At 50.0% G+C, this 23537-nt stretch overlaps 1 protein-coding gene and 1 long non-coding RNA gene across 3 annotated transcripts; both read left to right on the top strand.

Moving 5' to 3' along the window:
- The first annotated feature begins 12035 nt into the window (after positions 1 to 12035).
- On the top strand, positions 12036 to 18269 carry LOC142922501 (U3 small nucleolar ribonucleoprotein IMP4-like). 2 transcript variants are annotated; one of them, XM_076063309.1, is made up of 4 exons: positions 12036 to 13294; positions 14758 to 15243; positions 16151 to 16260; positions 17519 to 18269. In XM_076063309.1, exons 3-4 carry the CDS (start codon positions 16210 to 16212, stop codon positions 17690 to 17692), a joined length of 225 nt encoding a protein of 74 aa, XP_075919424.1. In that variant the 5' UTR covers positions 12036 to 13294; positions 14758 to 15243; positions 16151 to 16209; the 3' UTR covers positions 17693 to 18269. The 2 variants fall into 2 exon arrangements, with proteins under 2 accessions (XP_075919424.1, XP_075919423.1); XM_076063308.1 differs by having other exon boundaries at positions 14758 to 15428.
- Positions 18270 to 19001: 732 nt separating this feature from the next.
- On the top strand, positions 19002 to 21062 carry LOC142922500 (uncharacterized). The gene is made up of 2 exons (XR_012940101.1): positions 19002 to 19179; positions 19613 to 21062. It is a non-coding gene; the product is annotated as an uncharacterized LOC142922500 (long non-coding RNA).
- The last annotated feature ends 2475 nt before the right edge of the window (positions 21063 to 23537 follow it).

Below are 23537 nucleotides of genomic sequence, written 5' to 3'. Positions count from 1 at the left end.
CCCTTCTCCTACAAGGTCAGGAATGCACGGCAGCAGCGGAAGCAGCAGGAACAGTGGCAATCCTCTGATGCCCAGTAGACTAAAAATGCCCCGAGCATCGCATTGGCCAGCAGCGTCTTGCACGGACCTCCCCATCCTCCACAGAGGGCGATCTTGACACCGGTGGTACTGCACATCGGGAGTCCCACTCAGCTCCACATTTTCCTGGCGATCGGTGGAGAGTGATCGCCGATCAATTGGAGGGGGGGGGATCCTCATTGGGAGGGGGTGGTGGGTGTGTCTTACCGCAGACAGAAGCTGACGAATTCCACAAACGCCGGGTCGTGGCTTTTGAGCACACTTTCAAGTGGGAAGCTCCCCGGTACCCTTTTCTTGCCTGGGCACAACATCTTCCCTTGACGGTCTGCGGGAGCCATGCACAGCGGGACAGATGCAGTCACCAACCACCACGTCACCTACTTACCCACTTACCGACCCATCCATCAACCTACTCACCCACCCACCCACTCTTCCACCTACACAATCACTCACTCACCTACCCAATCACCGAACCACCTCCCACTCACCCGCCCACCCGCTTACCCACTGACCAATTCGCCCACTTACCCTACAACCTACTTGCCCACACACCGACTTACCCACCCACTCACCCAAGGAATTTAAAATAAAAAGAGGCCATTCCCCCCCCCCTCCCACCAAAAAAATAACAACAGCCGCAGGCCTCTTCTTAAAACTGAATCCGGTCCGTCACTCGCACCACCCTTTAACTCACCAAAAAACTGCCTTCTGTCGGGAGCTGAATTCACCATGTATCGTGGAGGCATTCCCAGAATCTGCACATGGTTGAGACAAAGACAAAGGTCACCCGTGTATCCTCGGCTGACTGTAGGGGCAAGTGCTGTTAGTATAGCGTAACAACAGCAGCAGCGCTTGTTGAGGGCAAGCATTATGGCACACAGAGACAGGGGGTGGTGGGCCACATTGACCCAGGTATTTTACACACTGCACTAGGTACTCATTTAAGGCTGAGTCTAACTAAGGGAGGCCCAGGACCGGTTCAGATAATCATCACTAGTGTGGGCCATGAGCGCAGCATGCTAACCGCTACACTACTGCTCCCCTCACACGTACAAGATGGACACGTGTACACTCATACACAACATACGACGGCCGCTATTCGCCAGATCACTAAGTGGCCACCTCCCCTCCTGCCACCCCAAAACCCACGACTCCAAGGAAAGAGAGGGGCATCACGAGCGGATGGACGCCCAGTGGGAAATACCTCAATGCAGCGCGGGAGGTAATCTTTGTCACTGTCGGACTGAAATAATTGTCTGCCCGTCGCCAACTCCGCCACCGTGCAACCCAGCGCCCACATGTCTACGCCACAGGTCAAGCTGTAGCCCAAGTGCAGCTCCGGAGCCGAGTATTCCAGAGTCCCACCAACATTCATAGCTGCACACCAATCACAAGAACAACACATATATGTGTTTGTGTACTCACTGTTTCTTAAACAGCATCTTCATCACACACATGAACAGTCACATGTACAGAGATGCAGATACTCACACATATCCACAATCAGACAAACACCCACACGCAGACGCTCACACACCCAGGAGAGGTCACTCACGTTGACTTTCCACAAAAAAGCTCGTGCCAAAGTCCGTGACCCTCACAGTGCCGGTCACGGTGTCCTTGATGAGAACATTTTCCTGCAGGAGAAGGGGCAGAATGAATTCAAATGCAGAGGTTATGCCGATAACATTCAGCCAGCAGTGGAACGATCACGTACCACCACCTACGCTAAACAGGGGAACTAGACGAGGCGTAGTGCTGTCAACGAGCGTCAGTCAAGTGCAACATTTGATGTTTGTTGACAGCTATTACTGGGGGTTGCCCCTTTCAATTGCATCTAGAAAAGAGATTTGATTTGAGGCTCATGTTCAAAGCACTCTAAGGGACCATCGAAGTAAAGGAGGGCAGCTCTATTGACAACTGATCATGGTTCCTCTGACAGGAGAGTGCATTGAGCTCACAGCTGCAAGAGTGCCCTTTAACGGGTTACGGACCAAAAGCTACACATGAGAGCTCGCGTATTCCATGACGCTATCCACCGCGCGTTTGTCTTCGGAAGTTTTCCATTCGCAGTGTGGAAGCCGACAACGGGCAGCTGTCAGGTCAAAATACACGTTTGGCACACTTAGGAAATAGTCTTTATTTGCTCCAGTTTCTGTCTCCGAAGGACTGGGGCAACGCTGTGATCAACGTTGCCGGTTTTGTCTATGGTGAGTCCCCAATACCGACACGACTCTACACTACAGTTTAATTCATACCGCATTATCTTCACCAGGGGTACAATGACCCTGCCTCCTTCCAGTTAGATGGAAACAGCGAACGCATAGACCTTGTGACTAATGTGGCCGGTTTTCTCCGTGGAACGATTCCCTACTAACAATACGCCTCTGCAACAAAATCATACTGAATGCTGTGTCCACTCACTGGCTTGATGTCCGCGTGAACTATGTTCCTGGAAGAGATGTGGGACAGGAACATGAGGATTCCCCTGGTATAACTTTTCACCATTTCCATGTCCAACCGGAACCCCGATTCTCTCATCACATCATAAAGGCTCTCCCTGTGAGAAAGACAAAAGCAGAAACAACACCAACACAGTGTCAGTGTCATCTCCTTAAATGCTGTGCTGATTCTGCTAACAACAATCTTAATATTGTTCGTGCATGTTCACGACCAATATTCAGAGTCATAGTTCAGTGTAGGTTCAGGTCGTTGGTTTGTCGATGAACCAAATTAGTTGGCTCATTTGCCCACTTGACAACTTGATTTCATTGGCATTTTAGCCAGGTGGTAGAGGGTTATCCATGGGGAGAAGATAACAACTCCGCCTGGTAAGGTCGTGGGGTTTGATCCCGAACCTGACGCATGTACATTTGGAGTTTGCATGTTCTCCCTGTGATCATGTGGATTATTCTGTAGGTCCTCTGGTTTTCCCCTCCACATTTCGAATCGACATGCATTCATAGTATTTGGCTGCTATAAATTCCATGTGATAAGTTACTTTGTTAAGCTATCATTTGTGGGCAGGTCGCTTACAAAAAAATAACTAATAGGTCAGTGGACTTTCCCATGAAAACAAAAAAGTTTGTTTAGTTAATCAGTTAACCACGCTATTAGCGGAGGGAGGGGGAGATGGAACACGCGGTACATACTTCAACAGCTCCAGGACAAGGCAGTGGTGTCCCCTGAAATCAAAGCTGTTTAGGACTTTGATGACATTGTAATCTTCATTGCTGTCCTCACTCTGAAGTTCCAGAGCTATCTGGAGCTCCATCCTCTGCAATGTTTCTTCCTTGGAGCTGCGCAGAGGAAGTCCACAAATTAATAACTTACACTTGCTTAAGGGACACCCAGAGGCAAATGCTATTCAGAATTAATAATTAAATATACTTTCACCAGGTCTAACGGCATTGTGAGCTAGAGTAGCGTTCTCGACTCTCATTGGTACCATACGGGGCGCAGGAGCTGGCGTAGGGTACCCAATAGGATTTGAAGGTGAAGAGCCATTCAAATCGGATTGGTCATTCGGGAAAACTAAATGCAAACGCCCGTTAAAACAACGCGTTTTCGTTATAACGTGGTTCTTCAACACTTTTTACACAATGCAGAATGTGTCCGTTGTAACAAGAAACGCGACCATTACAACATGGAACACGCACATTCTAACAAGATACGCACACATTATAACACGGAATAAGCCCATCATGACGTGGTTTGTGAGTAGTCGACAACAAAATACTTTTTTGAGCTGCACTGTTGAGCGGTATGATACAGTACTCGGAATGATAAAAGTAACGTGACAGCATAGCCTCATTATGAGACCTCCTTTGCCAGTAACAAGATATAGTAATAGGTTTTACCCTTTTAACTGGCACAAAAACTGACACCTTTATTCAAGGCATCATGTTTGCAATAACCACAACACAAGCAGTCAAAATGCAAACAAAAGAGACAACTCTGATAATAATATGCACTGTCCTTGAATTTGATTGGTCCACACCCGAGACGGCTTTTCTTAGAGCCTAGTCTCCACTCTTCTGGTCCAACACCAGTGGAGACTAAGCTCTAAGAAAAGCCGTCTCGGGTGTGTTGAGCTCTGTCGTCCCGACAGGTCTGTAACTTTCACCTGAAGACGGCCGCTTGCATTGTGGCCGAAACGTCGTGAGAATTTTAGTGTATTATTTTATTATTTTATTCTCATTCTACGTGACATTACCGAAAGAACCAAAGAAGGTGTCAGTTTTTGTGCCAGTTAAAAGGGTAAAACCTATTACTATAGCATAGCCTCAGTTATTGGTCTCATCATCTCACAGTGTATGCATACATTGCATCTCGCCAAACTTTATTGTTACATTATTTATGGAGAGATTCTTTTCGCTCAATGCTTTTTCGCTTAACGCGGAACTTTTCATGAATGTATCTACAGCATTAAATGATGACTTACTGTAATGTGGAGGTAATCTTGTAGCAATGGGATGTTTTGGCCGATACCAGTTCACACTGTGTGTGTATGTATTTTAAGCTTTAGAGACAAAAAACCAGAGTACCTAGAAGGAACCGATGCAGAACAGGGGTAGAAGGTACACACTCCACACACGATGGTGCCCGAGTCAGGAGCCGAACCAAGGCCCCCCTTCTCGCTGTGAAGCATGAGTGTCACCACCGCATTGCACGGCAATGGACTTAACAACGTCGGCCTCGTGATGGCACGTCTCTGAAGTCTTACCTCGACGGTGACACCAGGATCTTTACAGCTACCAGGGTGTTCCTCTTGTGGTCAAGGCACTGGATCACCTGGCCTTGACCTCCTTCCCCAATCATCTTGAGCACCTCATAGCGGTAGTGGAGGTGATCATGTCGGAACTGAACAAAAGGTACAATCATTTAAACTGACTATTGTTAAAATCACAACGTTTAAGAAGTGAGAATGTAATTTTAACAAAAACATTTGCTTGGAATTATGAAGTTATTTTAACCATAATTTGGAATGCTCAGATGTCTGCTGGCTGAGTCACCCTTAAAAAGAGCTTCTGAGCTCAATGGGCTTTACTCGGGAAATAAACTTCTGATTCAGATGTGTGCGGGTGAGTGCATTGGTGAGTGGGCGAGTGGGTCGGTGAGTGATTGAGTGGGTGAATGAGTGAGTGAGTCAGCAAGTGAGTGCGCCTGGGGGTGGGTGAGTAAGTGTGTGAGTGGGTGTAATTGTCGAATGCTTTGATACTGTCTGCTGGCGAAGATTCCCTTGAAAAATTGCTTCTTATCTAAAAGGGCTTTACTCGGGATTAAACATTCTGATTTTGAAGCGCGTTGGTGTGTGCCCTGGTTGGTAATTCAGGTGCAATAATAAGAAGCCACAAACCCCGCTATCTCTGGGCCCTGTGACCGCCCCCAAGGCTGTAGTTTTGTGGTGAGCCTCACCAGAATGTAATTACGTTCGTCGTCATCATATCCATGCCTGTTGCATCCCTTGGGTTTGTTGTCGAGCGCAAAGTACCACACTTCTTGCATGGCTGCGAGCTCCAGTTTTTCGCGGTCGGTCAAGTGAGGGCCAAAGTGAGCCAGGATTTCTGTAGGCACGAGGAGAATAACAACAACAGGTGTGTGAACCAAACTTTTGAGCAATTTATAGAGTAAATATTTCAGGATTGGGATGTTTTTGCCAATCCCAGCTATGTATGTTGAAATTCTTTTGCACCGCATGTAGCCAATGGTGCTAATCAACAGTGTGGGGGAAGGTTAATAAACTAACCACGCAAATAGGTTCCACACATCTGTTAGAACCATTAACAGACTGCGAGACAAGAAGGCTCACATGATCGAGTCACTCACCTTTCTGAAGAGATGCCGCAACAACAAGATAATACCGACCACATTTAAACTCACATCTGCTTCTGTCACTTAACCCAACTCTAAACGGATCTTATTCAGAGCTAGCCTTTCTCTAATCTCAGAGAGGATAAGACTACTCCGGCTTGAACTTGATAATTTAGACAAATGTCTCCTACAATCACACTTAACATTAACAGATAAAATGTCCGCATCTGATTGGAACCTTGTAGATAACATGACTGCTTCTTCTGCCACAACAATGTCTTCCAAATGCAAGGTTAACCTTATTGCTAAATTCAATAACTTGTCAAAAAAGAAACCAGATCCACACATAAAAAAGACTGCTATTAATCAGAGTAACAGCACAATCTCCGATAGCCTAAAATCAGTACTAGCTAGAGGGCTGAATTTTGCTGTCACCCTCAAACACATCCCAGTGGATGATATAAAAACCCAGGTAGATGTAGCCCTCAAAGGCTTGGGACACATCCCGACAGACGTGGCAAGATTTAAAATTGCCACCATCTTTAAAAATGCTAAGAATCCTATTAATAACATCAGCAAGGACGAGCGCTCTGAACTCACCAAATTAAAAAATAGAGAGGACAAAGTCATCCTCTCAGCCAACAAGGGCAATGCTACTGTCATCATGGATAAAACCACATTCAGCAACATAATCCAGGACCTTCTTAATGATAGCAATTACACCAAAATCAACAAAGATCCGACCAACTGCCTGGCTTTAAAAACAAACAATATCATTACCAATTCGACTTTTTTAATCGAACCATTCAAGCAGTTCTCCCTAAAACCTTCTGCTAATAGACCACCCAGATTATATGGTCTTCCAAAAATCCATAAAGAAGATACTCCACTTCGACCCATCGTTTCCACTATCAACTCACCTCCCTACAAACTGGCCCAATTTCTGTCTGAGACCTTGCTTCCATTCACGGGCAAGACTACCTCAGCAGTATGAAACTCAGCTCACTTTATCTCTCTAATCAAAGGCATTTCACTGTCCCCAGATGATTTGCTCGTCAGCTTTGATGTAGTCTTTCTGTTCACCAAGGTTCCTGTACCTGACACCTTAGCAATAATTGAAGACTTGGTCCAACATGGACTGAATGCTGATGTACCAACTTTGGTTAGGAACTGCCTTACTAACACTTCCTCTTTGTTTTTTTCGGTAAAGTCACATATGGATAAAATAAAATAAATGACGACGTTTCGATCGCAACACAAGCGGTCGTCCTCAGGCGGAAAAAAAATGCATGCAGCAGTAGAAACGCTGAACCAGCACTTACTTCACCAGGAATGGTACTTTCTACAAACAAAATGAAGGTACCCACATGGGTCCCCCCTTATCACCAGTGATAGCGAATGTTTTCATGGAGAAATTTGAAACTGATGTCATCCAGACATGCACCCAACGTCCTTCCTTGTGGAAGAGATACGTAGATCACACTTTCGTCATTTGGCCACATGGCCTGCCAACATTGAATCAATTTCTCAACAACATAAATTCCATACACCCATCTATCAAATTCACCATGGAAGTGGAGAATGATGGTAAGCTACTAATTCCTGGATGTTTTGTTTGAGAAGAGACCTATCTAAAACCTAATTCCCACCACCATCCAGCGCAGAAGAATTCCCTCATCAAACCACTACACCATAGGGCCACTGCATTTGCAACCAACACCACCAAGCCAGTGAACTGGAACACGTACACCAGACTCTTAAGATGAATGGGTACTGGGACAGCATTATTCGCAAAGCTGTTTCTCCAACCATGTAGAAACAATCCACTGAGACGCCTATCAAGACCATCACTTTACCATACATAGCAGGTGTTACCAAAAATATTTCCAAAATCTTAAACAAACACAAGATCCAAGTCCGATTCAATACAGTACACAAAATCCGTGATCTAATCCCATCCTGACATGCAATATCCTGGAGTCGACAAACTGAGTTGTACCTGCGGTAGCAGTTACATTGGGAAAACGAATTGACATGTCGCGGACCGTGTTAGCGAACACAAGGCAGATCTGAAACATCGCAGAACCAATACCTCTGCCATGTCTGACCATTGTTATAACGCTGTGGGCTCGCGTGATATTGTTTTTTTCCGAGATCAAGGTACTCTGCAAACCTTCAGGTAACTATCAAAGGTTTTTTCATGAAGCCATCCAGATATACAAACATAGACATAACTTCAACCGAGAAGATGGATACAAATTGAGCAATCATTCGATGGATGTTTTTAACTAGGTAAAGCCTTAACTGGTTGTGGTTGTTTCCATCACACGCGCCAGGTACTAGTAGATTTTTCAGATTTACTTTCCCACCATGTCCCATACTCAGCTTACCACTTCTACCTCCGCCTACGTCCCCCCCAGCCTCACTTCTTCTCCCCCTAGCGCTCACGCAGCTCCCCTCTCTCTCCCCCGCTTGCTCCTCCCCCCTTTCTTACCGATAACCTCTTGCCACAGCAGCTCTCTCACCTACTTCAGCATTTTATTATTGCTGTGGTTGTTCCACCTGATGAAGATTGATTGTGTTGCGATAGAAACGTCGTGATTTGTTTGATTTTATTTCTACCTAGGTGACATTACCGAAAGAGCGAATGAGTATAGATATTAGTTGTCAAACTTGATTATTTAAACGCGGATAGCTTCAGTGGTTTCCTAATATTGGAAGAGCATTCAAGATGGCCGCAGAAGCAATTCTGAAAGCGTTTGATCTTGTTTCAGTACTGAGGCCAGAGCACAGATAATTATCCCCATGCAACATGGCCACCATGAAGTCCCCCATGTAACATGGCAACCATGATGCAGTCTCTAATGCAACATGATTACCATATTCTTGGTTCTTTCGGTAAAGTCACGTAGAAGGGAAACAATAAAATAATAAAATAATACAATTCTCACGACGTTTCGACTGCAACACAAGCAATCATCATCAGGTGTGAAAACCACAGCAAGAAAATTTCAATTTTTCTTGCTGTGGTTCTTGCTGTGGTTTTCACACCTGATGATGATTACTTGTGTTGCAGTCGAAACGTCGTGAGATTTTTATTGTTTTATATTTTTATAATTTTATTGTTGCCCTTCTACGTGATTTTACCGAAAGAACCAAGAATATGAATCCCTGCAGCCACGAAAGCTTTAAATCAAAACATGATTACCATTAAGTCCCCCATGTAGCATTGCTATCTTGATATCACCCATACAATCACCATAAAATCTCTCATACACCAAAGGCACTGTGACGTCCCCCATGCAACATGGCCATCATGATGTCCCACTATTTACCGTGGCCACTGTGACGTCCCTCATTACTGTTCTTACCTTTCGGCGATTTGCTACAGATGGAGCCGGTGCCGTCTGAGGACAGCGCACTCCACGTGGTGCAAGACGTGTCGTTACTCCGAGCCTCTCCAGCTCGGCTCATCTACACACACACAAAGACAAAGGTCCACCACATAGGCTTGATTAAGATGTTGGAGCAAGTGCAGAAGGCGAGCACTGAGCCAGCATCTCTGAGATCCTGGGCTCCACAATCAGGAGGGTCCTGCCGAGATGTTGTCGTTTCTCAGCATTGGAATATTTGGCCAATATCAGATGCCATGCTTGGATTAACAATGAAAGATGCGTGGATTTTGAGGTCACACGCAGGGATTGTTCAAATTGTTAAAGAGTGATTGGGGATCGGGCATGACGAGCCATGGCAAGGAGGGACAACAATGGCTGATAGTGAAGAATAATAACGGAGCGGCAGCCAAGGAAGGAAACACATCGGAGAGGAGAGCCACCAGAGAGATGGTGCGACAAAATCGGCGCTTGGCGGATTATTCCATCACAGCATTTGAGGGGTAGCAAGGTCTCAGGGAGGAAGGCATTCTCATTCATCAGTGGATAGATAATAGTGCTGTAAATGCTCACGCGTAGACAGGCAGGCACACCAACAGGATCTCGGAGACACACTCTGATAGACATACACATACTCAGGCGGACAAGGAGAAGCACATCCAGGTATACAGGTAGGTGACAGGTAGGCACAAGTCGAGGGGAAAACACACGTCCACCCATATTTTACCACACGAGTTGAAGAGCCACACGTACCTCCATGGCAGCAACTTGCAGAGTAGGGTGCTCAGAGCTCACTGCGTTTCTCGCACGGTCCGGGTCTCTGCGTGGAGAGCGGGAGACGCAGGTGAGGGTCACAAAAAACCGATGGTGTGCGACAATACTCATGTCTAAACACGCGTCATGTCACAATGCGGACTCTCATCATCAACACGGACTCACATCATCATCACAGACTCACAACCTCACCACTCACCCACAACACGAAACACAACAAAAACAACAAAGACCGCCATTTGCCACTAAGCAGCAGCAAATGCCAGGCCAGGTGCACTTTGAGACCACGTGAAATGCTGAAGGCTCACTGACAGGTCACAGGTCAGACCCAGGTGCCAAGAGTTGACTGACTGAGATGACTGTGCCAACGTGCTACATTTCAGCCGCCCAGGTCAAAGGTCGTTGTTGTGAGCGTCGCTCCTTTGTTCGGACACCAGCAACACCGCGACAAACACCACCACTAGCACCACCACTAACACCACTACTAACACCACCACCACTAACAAAGACAGATCCCCCGTATAGCCTGAATATACTGTAGGGGCAATTTCTGCTAGCGAGCACCTATAAAGGTCGGCATGGCACACGAGGGGGTGGGTGGCTAACACCACGCCTGGCCGCCTTTGTCTCCCTAGCGGCGATGTTTACACATCGTACCAGGTATTCATTTGAGGCTGAGTCTACCTAGGGGAGGCCCAGGACCGGTTCAGATAATCGTTGCTGGTGTTGGCCGTGAGCGGAAATCGAACCAGGGTCGCCAGGTTTGTAGCACAGCACGTTAACCGCTACACTACCGCTCCCCTCAACTAACACCACAACTAACACCAGCACTAACACCACTCCTAACACCACCACTAACACTACGAACCCTAAAAACACCACCACCAACATCAACTCCACCACCACCAACACCACTACCACCACCACCACTAACACTACCACCAATAATACCACCATCACTAACACGACCACCACTAATACCACCAACACCACCATCACTAACACCAGCAACAATACCTCGAACAACCACCACCACTAACACCACCATCACTAACACCAACACCACCATTATTAAGACCACAAACACCACCACTAACACCACCATCACTAACACCACCACCACTAATACCACCAACATTAACACCACCACTCCTCCTCCTGCTAATACAGGACACCAAAGACAACGATCCTCATAGAGCCTTAACAGGCTGTAGGGGCAAGTGCTGTTAGCAAGCAGTACGTATGAAGGCCGGCACGGTAAACGAAGGGGTGGGTGGTTAGCACCACGCCCGACCGCCTTTGTCTCCCCAGTGGCGATGTTTACGCATCGCACCAGGTACTCATTTGAGACCGGGTCACTGCTACACACAGACTCACACTGACCCAGACACACGTACACAGACTCACACAGAGAGACTCACACACAGACTCACTTAGAGAGACTCACACACAGACTCACATAGAAAGACTCACACCACCACCGCCACCACTCACCCACAGCTCGGTTCCACGCCTAACGGCCAAACTGCCAGGGGAAGCACGTGGCGCGAGACGCGGCGTGGTGTAATAGCCATTAGCTCCTCCCCCTCACCTAAGCTCCTCCCCCATGCTCCCTCTTTCCCCCCCTGCCCCTCCCCCTTCACAACCCCCCCCCCCAAGCACCCCCCCCTCGCGACCCCCCTTGCCCCCCCTGGCAACCCCCGCCCATGCTCCCCCTCAAACCCCCCCCCCTCCGCCCCCATTGCCCACCCCCCTCCCCCCGCTGCTACTTACAGTCAGGCAGGGGGCGAGTGGAGGCGGCGCGCGCTGTGGATTGTGGGTGGCGAGCGGCTGATTTGGATTCCCGCTCACGGCCACCGTCAGTGGCTCGCGAAAGCTTCTGAAGCGGCGGCTCGCTGGGCCTCCTCTACGTCGACTCAGCCTGAAGGTGAGAACCTCGCGCGGTGTGCACACATCAGCAGTGGCGGCGGTGGTGGGGGGAGACAGAGGAGGAGGCGCCTGGCCCACAGCCGTCACGTCCTAGACGCCTGCTGAGTTCACGGCGCTGCTTCAAGCAGAGCCCGGCCCTGCTGCTGCTGCTGATGAGGCGCTGACGGTGGAAACCGGCTCCAGAGTGGCCCTCGTGTTGAGCCATAGCTGATGAGAGGCACTCCCAGACTGCCGTGTGTTTTTATCCCTGGAGGGACGGGTTTGTTGTGGATGCGAATCGCCTGCTGCTGGAAAAGGCATCCACTAGAGGCCGCTATATAGAGGTATTTGGTCTACTCTTCCACGCTGGTCCGGACGTGTTGGAGCAAAGTGGCCATGCCCACACTTTACCCCACCACACGCAGGGCGTTAGCTCGCTGGATTTGCAATGCAGAGGTGCAGGTTAGATTTCATTCCCACTCACACCCACCGACACTCACTCAGCCACCCACTCAGCCACTCTCTGGGCATCTATGAAAAAGAGCTTCATAGCTCATCGGATTCCTCCAGCAAAAACATACTGATTCTCACCCACCCACTCAGCCATTCACCCACCCACTCTGGCACTCATCCACTCACCAATTCACTCAGCCACCCACTCGGCCACCCACTCAGCCACCCACTCTCTCACCCACTTCGTCACCGGTCACCCACTGCCACCCACCCACTTGGTCACCGGTCACCCACTGCCATCCACCCACTTAGTCACCGGTCACCCACTGCCACCGGTCACTCACTCTGCCACCGGTCACTCACTCTGCCACCCACCCACTCTCTCACCAACCCACCGACTCTCTTGCCAACCCACCGACTCTCTCGCCAACCCATCCACTCACCCACAGGGAGACACAAGGAGACAAGGGGACCCACATGGTGTGAGAGTGTATCAGCATCATTGTGGTTGTTGTGGTGGTTATGTTGGTTGTTATGGTTGTGGTGGTTATGGTTATATTTGTGGCAGTAGTGTTTATACTTGTGGTTATGTAGCTGGTGGTTATGATTATATTTGTGGTTACGGCGATTATGGTCGCAGTGATTGTGATTATATTTGTTGTGGTTATAACCCGCGATGTATTTCGTCGAGGATGGATGCCGCCGCGTGCAGGAGTTGGGCGAGGCGGGAGTGAGCCACCTGAAGCGCCCTCTCCGACGGTGAGCCGCCGGGCGGCTGGGCAGTGAGCAGCTCGGCCGGCGTCGCTTCTCCTCCCCCTTCCGGGGCTGCCAACCCCGGTGGTGTTGAGTCGTCCTCCTCTTCCACTGGAGCCCTGGTACGAGTTTTTCTTCGCGTCTCCATTATAGCGATTCATATTACTATTTGGCTACTTCTGACGCCAGTTGTAGTGGGTGGAACGGAGAGCGAGACTTCTTACCGAAAGAACCAAAGAGTATGAACTTATATGGTTTATTTCATCTATTTTTAGTGGTTTGCTACCATTCCCTTTGCACTCCTATCGTTTTTGTATTGTTTGTTGTGACGTTATGACCCCGTGCCCCCTACTGGCACATCTTTGATCAAAGAGCTTTATAGCTCATTGGATTCCTCCAGCACAGAATCAATACCGATTCTGATGAGACCGGAACGAACACGTTTGAATCGAATCGCGTACTTCGCTTTACTAAAATAGTTGTGGAATCGATTCTTGTGGAATCTGTTCTCGTGGAATCGAATCATCGATATTAATTACAGAGATTCACCATCGATATTAATTACAGACATTAATCAACGACGTCGCTAGGAGTATCGTGGTGCCGCTCTGCAAACCTTCGGACTACTATCAAAGGTTTGTTCATCAAGCCATCCAGATATATAAACACAGACATAACTTCAACCGAGAAGATGGATACAAATTGAGTAATCATTGGAAGAATGTTATTAACCAGGTAAAACCTTAACTGCTTTATGGTGTTGCCTTAACTTTCCGCATCTCTAATTTCTTAAGCTTCCCACTCCCAGCCCCGCTCTCTTCAGCACTCCCCTCATACCCCCCCTCTCTATCTCTCCTCCCTGATCCTCCCCCTTTCTCTTACCTATATAGTCTCTTGTTTACAGCAGCTCTTTTGCCCACGTCGGCAATTGTTTCTTGCTGTGGTTTGTCCCACCTGATGATGGACGCTTGTGTTGTGCCCGAAACGTCGTGATTTAATTTATTTTATATTTTATGCCTATGTGACTTTACCGAAAGAACCAAAGAGTATAGCCCAAGAGAGTTTGTGTAGGTTGGAGCGGTAGTGTAGCACAGTAGGGGGCACAGGTGGTGCATCGGCCAGTCATCTCAGTCAAGCAACCAATGGCAACCTGGGTCTGTCTGTCTGTGACCTCCTGCTGCCAGCGGGCGTTCGACGCTTCATGTGGCCTTAACCTGCACGTAGCCTGGCACGAGCGCCGTGGTGACATCTCCACCACTTCGTGGCGAATGGCGGTTGTTGTTTATGGTCGTCTCGCGATTAGCACTACGCTGCACTACTAACCCAGCGACCCGAGTTCAATTCCCGCTCATGGCCAACACTGTTGACGATTCCGTTCCTGGGCCTCCCCTTGGTCAACTCAGCCTCAAATGAGTACCTGGTGCGTTGTGTAAACATCGCCACTGGGGAAATTAAGGCGGCCGGATGTGGTGCTGGCCACCTACCCCCCTTCATGTATCAAAGGTGCTGCTCGTTAACAGCACTTGCACCCGACAGTCCTGTCGAAGGCTACATGGGGGATCTTTGTCTTTGTTTGGTGGTGCAGCTGAGGAGGCGCAACTGCACGGCGAGTACCTCTACCGCAAGGCGCAGGAGGCCAAGAAGGTCCTCGTAGAGGAGAAGGCGCAGCTCAAGAGGGCGCTCGATGGTAACGGGCGGCGAGACGGATCTAGAGATGGGCTCGCGACGACAAGACAGACGAGAGACAGCGAGACAGACTAGAGACGTTGAGACACGCAAGACAGACTAGAGACGGATCTAGAGACAATGAGACACGCAAGACGGACTAAGATGGGACAAGACGGTCTGACAATACAGGCGAGAAGACAACCGCGCGTTGGAAAGCGTTTCCGAATGAATCCATGCGTGCGCATGATTTTTCTTCCTTGTTAATTCTCCCCTGCCCGCCCCCCACCCACTGCCCCCTGTCCCCCTGACGTCGTCACCGAAGAAAACCTGGTGCTGCCTACGGACCTGCGGTGGGAGGCGCTTGAACTCCAGAAGGCCGTGGAGTTCGACCAGGGAGGGGAGGGTGATCTCACATCCCTCACCATCACGTCTCCTCGCATCTCTCTCTCTCTTCCTTCCCGCGAGACTCCCGAGGCAGAGGGATAAGCGTCGCGCGTCTCCGCCCGCTAGACACGCCGAGTTGGCGCGCATCCCCGGCTCGCCGTCGGTCCTTCCTGCCAAGCGGTGGCACCGTGTTTTGCCGCGGAGGTTCGCGGTTCGAGAACGGCGGGCCCTCAACCCCCCCCCCCCCACCGGTTTAATGGGTTTAATGCCGCAGTTGCGTTGACCGTAAATACTGCACGGCGATTGCTTCCCAAGTGGACTTTGAAAAATCCCGTGGCGTGAACGTGGAAAAAGAGTCGGCCGTGTGTGTGTGATGGCTGGCGTAAATTTTTGTGGAATGTCAAATGAAGGCCGTGGTCACCACATAACGTGTGCTTCTGGAGCAGTCTTCCTTCTGGAGCGGTCTTCCTTACAATATTAGGAAGCCACTGGAGCTTTGCACTTTTAAATCATCGTCTAGATTGACAAACTCATTTCTTGAGAACTACTTTTTGTGGTTAGTTTGTCACACTTCCGATTACCACGGTTGGCTACGTGCTGTAACAAAGAGGTTTAACATGCACTGACGCACTCATTCACTCACTCATCATTTTACTCAATTTACCCACTCACCTGCCATATCACCCACCCACTCTTGCAATTGGGACTCATCCAGGTCTCATTATTGCTCAGCTCGCTACACAAAATCAACGCGATCACTGCAGAGTGATATTCTCAACCATTCCTGGTCGCTCCTTCCATCCATCCACCCACACACACACCTTCACTCACCTGCACGGTGAAGTATGGCAAATGATAACCTACCCTCTCCGTCCCCCCTGCCCCATCTACCACCTCTTTCTATCCACCCCCCCCCGTGTCAGTAGGAGTGAGCAGCCACATGGATGACGAGTACCGCTGAGCCGGCGTGAAGGACCCACACATCATGGCGACGACCTCACGCGACCCCAGCTCCCTCCTCAAGCAGTTCATCAAGGTGCGGGCACGGGGTCACAGGGGCTACAGGGTTTGGGGTCACACGAGGAATGTGGGTCCTCGTGTATTGCATGTGTACAAGCGCGCAAAGACAGAGGTCCCCCATATAGCCTTAACAGGTTTTTGGGACAGGTGCTGTTTGCGAGGGTGTAGGTGGCTAGCACCACAACTGGCCACCTTTATCTCTCTGGTAATGATGTTTAAACACCGCACTAGGTACTCGTTTGAGGCTGAGTTGATCTAGGGGAGGCCCAGGACCAGTTTAGATAATCGCCACTGGTGTTGGCCATGAACGGAAATAAACCTCGGGTCACTAGGTTTGTGGGGCAGCATGCTAACTGCTAAATTACCGCACACACACACGTGTTCTCTATCGGCTTTAGAATCAGTTCCTTGCACCTCACACGAGTCGTGTCGACCAATCATCGGGCTTGTGCAGTGTGAGACAACTCGCATCCGTTGAGTTAACCAGAAGAAATCTGGTTGTTGATGAAAGGTGGAGGCTGTGTGGGGGGGGGGGGGGGTCGTAAGTGGTGGAGCGTTGGACACTTTGGTTTGGTGCATGCAGCTTTTGTCAACTTCATTCCTCGCGATTCAGTCCGCCTTTTCGCGATGACCGATCCCTTCCATTCATCGAAAATGTATCTACTGTAGCACTACGCACGGTCGGTGGTCACGGAAAGATGTACCATTGGGGGCGCCACTGTGGCGAGATGTTAACTCCCTCACCTGGTATCCAGGAGGTCGCAGGTTCAATCCTGACCCTGATGCCTGCTGTATATTTGGAGTTGCGTGCCTCTTTCCGAGGAGTCGCGTGGATTTCTCTCCAGGTCCTCCGGTTTTTCCCTCCGCATTTAGAATCAACGTCCGTTTAAGAGTATTTGGCTGCTATAAATTTCCACATGGCGATAAGCCACTTAGTTGAGCTATGATTTGTGGCCAGGTCGCTTCTGGAAAAGAGCTGCATAGCTCAGTGGGCCTTACCTGGTAAAATAAAAATAGTAAAGTTTTTCCAATGGTGCATCCCAGTTGTGCCAACACGGGGTTTGGCGACCCCGTATACCGGCACGGCTCGGCTCGGCTTCCGCAATGGAAAAAAGAAACAACACAACCCGAGTCGGATACAGTGGGGGGGCGGGGAAGTGGGGGGGGCGAAAGCAGCGTGGCCGGGACGGACGCCGGTGGGAAGAGCGGATTCGGCGTGTGACCGCTTGCTGTCATGTTACCACACCACCACCACCCTCCCACCACCACCGCAGGAGATGAAGCTGATCCTGCCGAACGCTCAGCCGATGAACCACGGAGGCCACAAGCTGCAGGCGCTGGTGTGGGCGTGCTGCGCCAACGCCGTCAACGACTTCATCGTCCTGCATGAGCACCGCGGTATGCCAGGCACGCGCACGCACCGCAGTCGACAAAGCTCCCCCGTGTAGCCTTTAACAGGCTGTCAGGGCAAATGCTGTTTGTCGAGCGACCTACGAAGGCCGGCAGGGCACACGGCGGGGTGGGTGGTGTGGTCATTACCGCATCTGGCCCCTTTTGTCTCCCCACTGTCGATGCTTGGACACACCGGAAATCGAAGTCAGGTCACCGGATTTGTAGTGTAATGAGATAGCCACTCCGCTCCCGCTCCCCGGTGTGATGCATGGTGTGACGTGTGTGATGCGGTGCAACAGACGGGGATGGAGGTGTATTTAGCTGTGCGTACGATGTGCGGTGTGTAGTATGACGCTGCAGACATGGAATTGTGGTGTTTTAACTGTGTATGTGGTGTGATGTGGTATGATGCCGCAGATGGAAGGGCAGTCTGTTTAACTCTCCAGTACAGTCTGTGTGACACCTGTGGTGTGTCTAACTTTCCGGCATGCTGTTCATGTGACACGTGGTACGATGCCATGGTGTACTTGACACTCTCGAGCGTGGTGATGCGGCACGACATCCGGACGTGGACATGATGTCCGAGGCATTCCAACACCTCGTGATGCACAACTTCACGTCGCGACTCGGAAAGAGGGTGCGTGCGGGCACCGTGCCAGTCTCACCCACATCTTCCTCCCCCATCCCCAAAGCACAAAGATCCCTCGTATAGGCTATAACCTTTCTCATTTCCATGATGTACATATACGTCGTCGAAACGGAACCGTAAGAAAAACTCAAGTACGTCTTCTGACCTGAAGACATACCTTTTGCTCCCATAAGACTATGCGGGAGGGCGTGTGGCACAGTTATGTTCCATAGAGTGCCGGTCGTGTCACTACGGTTCTCTGCGGTGAGGGCAACGCCTTTTAAAAACAGCAGCGCTACGCCTCTATAAATAAAATTAACGCCGAGCCGCTCGCGCGTACCGAGATTCAGCGGTGAACGTGACACCTACCACCCGGCAACTTGCAGATGTCTCGGAATGGGAAAGAGTGAGCAGACTTTTGGGCCAGGTGCTGTGTGTCCGCCTGTATATTCGGAGTTTGCATGTTCTCCTCCTGGTCACTTTGATTTTTCTCCGGGTCCTCCGGGTTTTTCCCTACACATTTAGAAACTTGAATTTCGAGTATTTTGCTGCTATACATTTTTATGTGAAAAAGAGCTACATAGCTCAGTGGTAAAATAAAAATAGTTTCGTTTTACTTTAGTTTTCGAGCAACAGCACAGAGTTTTTATTTAACGCCATCTCTGAAGCTGAAGGCGCGTAATGTTGTTCATTTGCTAATGCATCCGCAGTTTTAAACAGGGTGGCCGCTGGCCTATAACTGGCAAACGTCTGCGAGGACACGTAATGAGAGTCCAGCGCCGTCCGTGTGACTTGCCGCGACCCCTCCCGTGACTTCTGTGCCCCCCTTCCCCACCCCCAACAGGCACAACGTCTACAAGCGCGACGGCAAGGACATCGAGTTGAAGGAGGTGGGACCGTGATTCGAGATGGAGCGTAAGTCTGCCTGACACATTGTTACTCGTCTCCACTTTACACCCCTGCAGAGGCGGTGGAAATTCCACATTCCTTGTGGACTTCCCTACGAAGTAGTTGTAAATTTTATCGACCCCTGAGAGGATGATGGGCTGAATGTAAGAGTCTAGCCTCGGGCTAGGTGGCCCGCGGGTGACTTGTAGAGCGGATCGGAACTTGAGTCGGTGGGGTCGCTGCTCTGGTCGCATTCGCTGTACCGTGACCCGACTCGCATTCCCCCACCCCGGATGCGATGTGTAAATTCAAAGATGATCGGACGTAATGCTGGCCACCCACACCCACCCCTTGGTGTGCCGTGCTGGCTTTCCTACATGCTAACACACGAACAGCGCTTTTCCCACGCCGTCTGTTAAAGGCTGCATGGGGGGGATCTTTGCTTTTGTGTGTCGCGCAGTCTATGAGATTAAACTGGGCACGCTGGACAACGCGGCCACCGCCGAGGTGGAGTGGCCTTGGCGACCGTACATGAACACGGCGAAGAAGAGGAAGTTCCTGAGCGTGGAGTGAGGGAGGGGAGCGACTTCCCCCCCCCCCCATGGGCCTGGGGGGAGGGGCATTGGGGGGGGGGGGGTTTGTCCCTGGAAAGCCGGAGTTGGAGTCGAACCTCGCGGCGCTCTCCGCCGAGGCTCGAGACGTTGAGGAGAGGTCGCCGCGTGGATAGGGCAGTGCGTGAATCGCTGTTCCAACCGTCGTCACACACGTGCATCATACGCGTCACACACACATTGCGGATGTACATTTATCAAACACAAACATGCACATCGTCGCATGCGTCGCACACAGAAGCACACAATTGCACAAAAAGACAAAGGTACTCCGTATCGCCGTTAACAGATTGCTGGGGCAAGTGCTGTTAACGGGTAGCACCTATGATGGCCGGCATGGCACAGAAGTGGTTGTGTGGCCAGCCCCACGTCTGGCTGCCTTTGTCCTCCCCAGTTTTGCGATGTTATACACACCCCACACCACGTACTCAGATGGCTGAGTTCGTAGTGCGCTAACTGCTGCACCACCGCTCCCCAAACGGTGTACATACACGCGTACACAAAACGAAACATTAACATTTATTTAAGTAACAAAAAAGAAAATACCAAGTCAGGCAGATGGAGAAAGTGGCGTGTCGCCGTGCACAGCACCGCTCTCGTAGCTACTCACCTAGGGTGGGAGCTCTTGGCTTCAATGCCACCCGGGATGTTTAGATGTGAAAACCTGCCATAAATAATATTTTTGGGAAGTCACAAGCGCCTTAAGTTGCATCTCATCTCGACCATTTTAATGGGCACCCCCCCCCCCTGTAGCTGTCCCCCTGTGGCACAAAATAAACTAACAAAACTAATCTCTTTTTATTTTACCAGGTAAGGCCCACTCAGCTGTATAGCTCTCTTTCAGGAACGACCGGGCCACAAATGAAAGCGCTATAAAGTGGCTTGTCACGCAGAAATATATAGCAGCCAAATACTTTTAAACGCATGTTTCTAAATGTGGAGGGAAAAACCGAAGGACCCAGAGAAAAATCCACGCGGTCACGGGGAGAACATGCAAACTCCAGATATACAGGCGTCGGGATTTAACCCACGACCTCTATACCAGGCGAGGCCCCAAGGTGAATCAGCACTTGGCCTGCGAGCGGGTATTATTAGTCTGTCAGTAGGGGGTAATGATTCCGGATTTCAGTCTCAATTGAAACTGAAATCTGGAACACTTTTGTCATATTTTGCTCGTATAAGTGTGTTCATAAAATACAAGTTTGGTCATTGAGAGAGTTATAAATGTCCTATACGCATTTCATGTTTATTGTGTTTTTGTATTTAATGTATGAAGAAAATACAATTTTGTATATGCTACAGTATGTTTCACACGTTATTCAGTGACACTGCATATGACGGGCAATGTTTGGGGCAATCGGCCTTCAACATGGAAAATACATAGAGGCCACATGACCCGTGGCCACCGCCACTTCAACCGTGGCCCCACCACTTCAACCGTGGCCCCATTGGCACGTTGATGTGTGGCTCTGCCTTCACCTGTGGTGAGAATGAGACCAGAAAAATTACAGGAGGCCGACTCCATATGAGTCCGTCACGCTCTGGATCTCGCTAATGGGACGTCGGATGAAAATAAAACATGGAAGCGACAAGTTTCTTCTCTGGCGAGGACATTCCCACAAGATTGCCACCTTTCCCAATTAATGGAATTTGCCCCAACATCACCCTGATCCAAACCAGCGGGAGCTGAAATCTTCCAGAAGGTTCAGGATTTATTGGTACAATCGTTCGGATGTTGGTGTCCGCATGGACTTGCATTTAAAACCCCCGGTCCGCTTGACGTCTTTTAAACAATACCTGTGGTCGGGTCCGCTCCCCCACCTTTCTATCCCCTGCTTTTTTTTTATAACCGGTGTAGTATATGTTGACGGTGTGTGCGTGTATCACAACGCGATGTAACCGGGCCCTCGAATTGCCTCAAGAAATGAATAAACAACACCTGTCGCTTTGCTGTTGTGATGTCACCACGAGGCGCCGAATGACGGTGGGACGGCGTCGTCGCACTCGTCGAGTGGACAAGGGCTCCGTGAAATGACGGTGCGGATTGCGCCAAGCGTATAGAGGTCGCCGATTGCACGCCGCTGTGGCTCAAACACTCGTGGGTCCACCTCAAAGTTCCTGTGCCCATTTGAACCTCATTGCCTGCGATGATGCTGCTGCTGCCATGGAAGAACACACGTGGCGCCCTCTTGTCTCTCCATGTTGTCTTTCACGTCCCATCGCAGTTTTCAGGTCACTTGATGTTTACAGCCTCCGGTAAGGAGGCAGTGAGGTTCAGCCGCTCCATTTTTCTTCCTTTAGTGCACAGTACCGTACACGGATACGGGCACAGTACAACACCGTAGCTTTATTGATTGTTCAACAAAAAAGACCATCCCTCGCCCAATCTAGTTACCTATACGGTGTAATATATGGCGAGACATTTGTTAACGTAAAAAAAATGGAACTGTAATGCTGAAAATTATACTCCATGAAACTCGGGGTTTTATGGAGTATCTGAGGGCTTCTCAACGCTTCATGCCTCGCCCCCACTGATGCCCTCTTCTCCCCACTACTACTGACGATTGTATGTAGGGTGTGTAGGCATTTACTTCCGACTGTTGTATGTAGGGTGGTGGTGGTGGTGATGGTGGGAGTAAATGAGATTTAAAACTGGGTGCTTAACTTGAACTCACCACCACTCACATCATGTATGCACTCATCCGCCATCTTGCTCACTGACCCTGTTTCCGTGTTGATGGTGTGAGTCCGTATTGATGCTGTGAGTCTGTTGATCGTGTGAGTCTGTTGATGCTGTGAGTCTGTGTTGATCATGTGCGTCTGTGTTGATGCTGTGAGTCCGTGTTGATGGCTCGGGGGCACGGTACAGAGGGGCAGTACAACTGTAGAGTAATAGTTGTTGTCCAGCAGCGGCAACTGCGGTGGACGGGGAGTACACACGCCAGTGAGCCTCATGCGGGTTTGTCAGCAGGGCGGAGGCACTGGGGCAAGGATCACAGAGACCCTCCCTGGAAGACACTGGAACCCGCTCGTGGGTTGGAGAAGGGAGGCGCGGCCGAGTCGGATAAAAGCAGCGGAGAGCGAGAGCTCGTGGTTGCACGTTCTGGGAAGTGGAGTCGTCTCGTCGGCACTGTCGTCTTTGCCGACTTGGTCGCTGCCGTCTTCACTAGATAATTGGGCGGCCGGATAGTTGTTGGCTGTCTCGGTCGATGCCGTCAGTGTAACATGGTGGGGGTTGTGTCTAAGCTAGGCTATTTGACTGGGAGAAGCGAGGGCGAGTCTGTGAACCTGATGGTGTTAAATAAGGAAGGTGCGGAAGGTACGGGAGAGGATGAGGAAGATCGTGGGATGGATGGGGGAGGATGAGAAGATAGTGGGAGGGACGGGGGAGTAAGGAGGTGGGAGGGATGTGAGAGAAAGAAGGAGATAGCGGGGGGGACGGGAGAGGAAGAGGGAGATGGTGGGAGGGAAGGGGGCGGAAGAGGGAGATAGTGGCAGGAAAGGGGAATGAAGAGGGAGATAGTTGGAGCGACTGGGGAAGTAGAGGGAGATAGTGGGAGTTATTTGGGAGGATTAGGCAGATCGGTTAGAGTAAGAAGGTGATAGTGGGAAGGAAGAGGAAGGAAGAGGGAGAGAGTGCGAGGGATTGGAGATGCAGAGGGAGATAGTGGGAAGGACGGGGGAAGAAAAGGGAGATAGTGCGAGGGACGGGAGAAGAGGGAGATTACTAGTAGAGCCAAGTGGGAGGAAGAGGGAGATAGTGGAAGGTACTGG

Source organism: Petromyzon marinus, unplaced genomic scaffold (assembly GCF_048934315.1).
Source record: "Petromyzon marinus isolate PM22_M1 ecotype Great Lakes invasive population unplaced genomic scaffold, UKy_Petmar_22M1.pri1.0 PM_Scaffold_1, whole genome shotgun sequence".
Taxonomy (NCBI): domain Eukaryota; kingdom Metazoa; phylum Chordata; class Hyperoartia; order Petromyzontiformes; family Petromyzontidae; genus Petromyzon; species Petromyzon marinus.
This window is presented reverse-complemented; position numbering and strand designations above follow the sequence as displayed.

Excerpts from the sequence above, each read along its gene's own strand:
- LOC142922501 (XM_076063309.1), top strand. The coding sequence starts at position 16,210 with ATGGCGACGACCTCACGCGACCCCAGCTCCCTCCTCAAGCAGTTCATC. Across the intron at positions 16,261-17,518 it reads TCCTCAAGCAGTTCATCAAG|GAGATGAAGCTGATCCTGCC; the intron begins GTGCGGGCACGG and ends CCACCACCGCAG.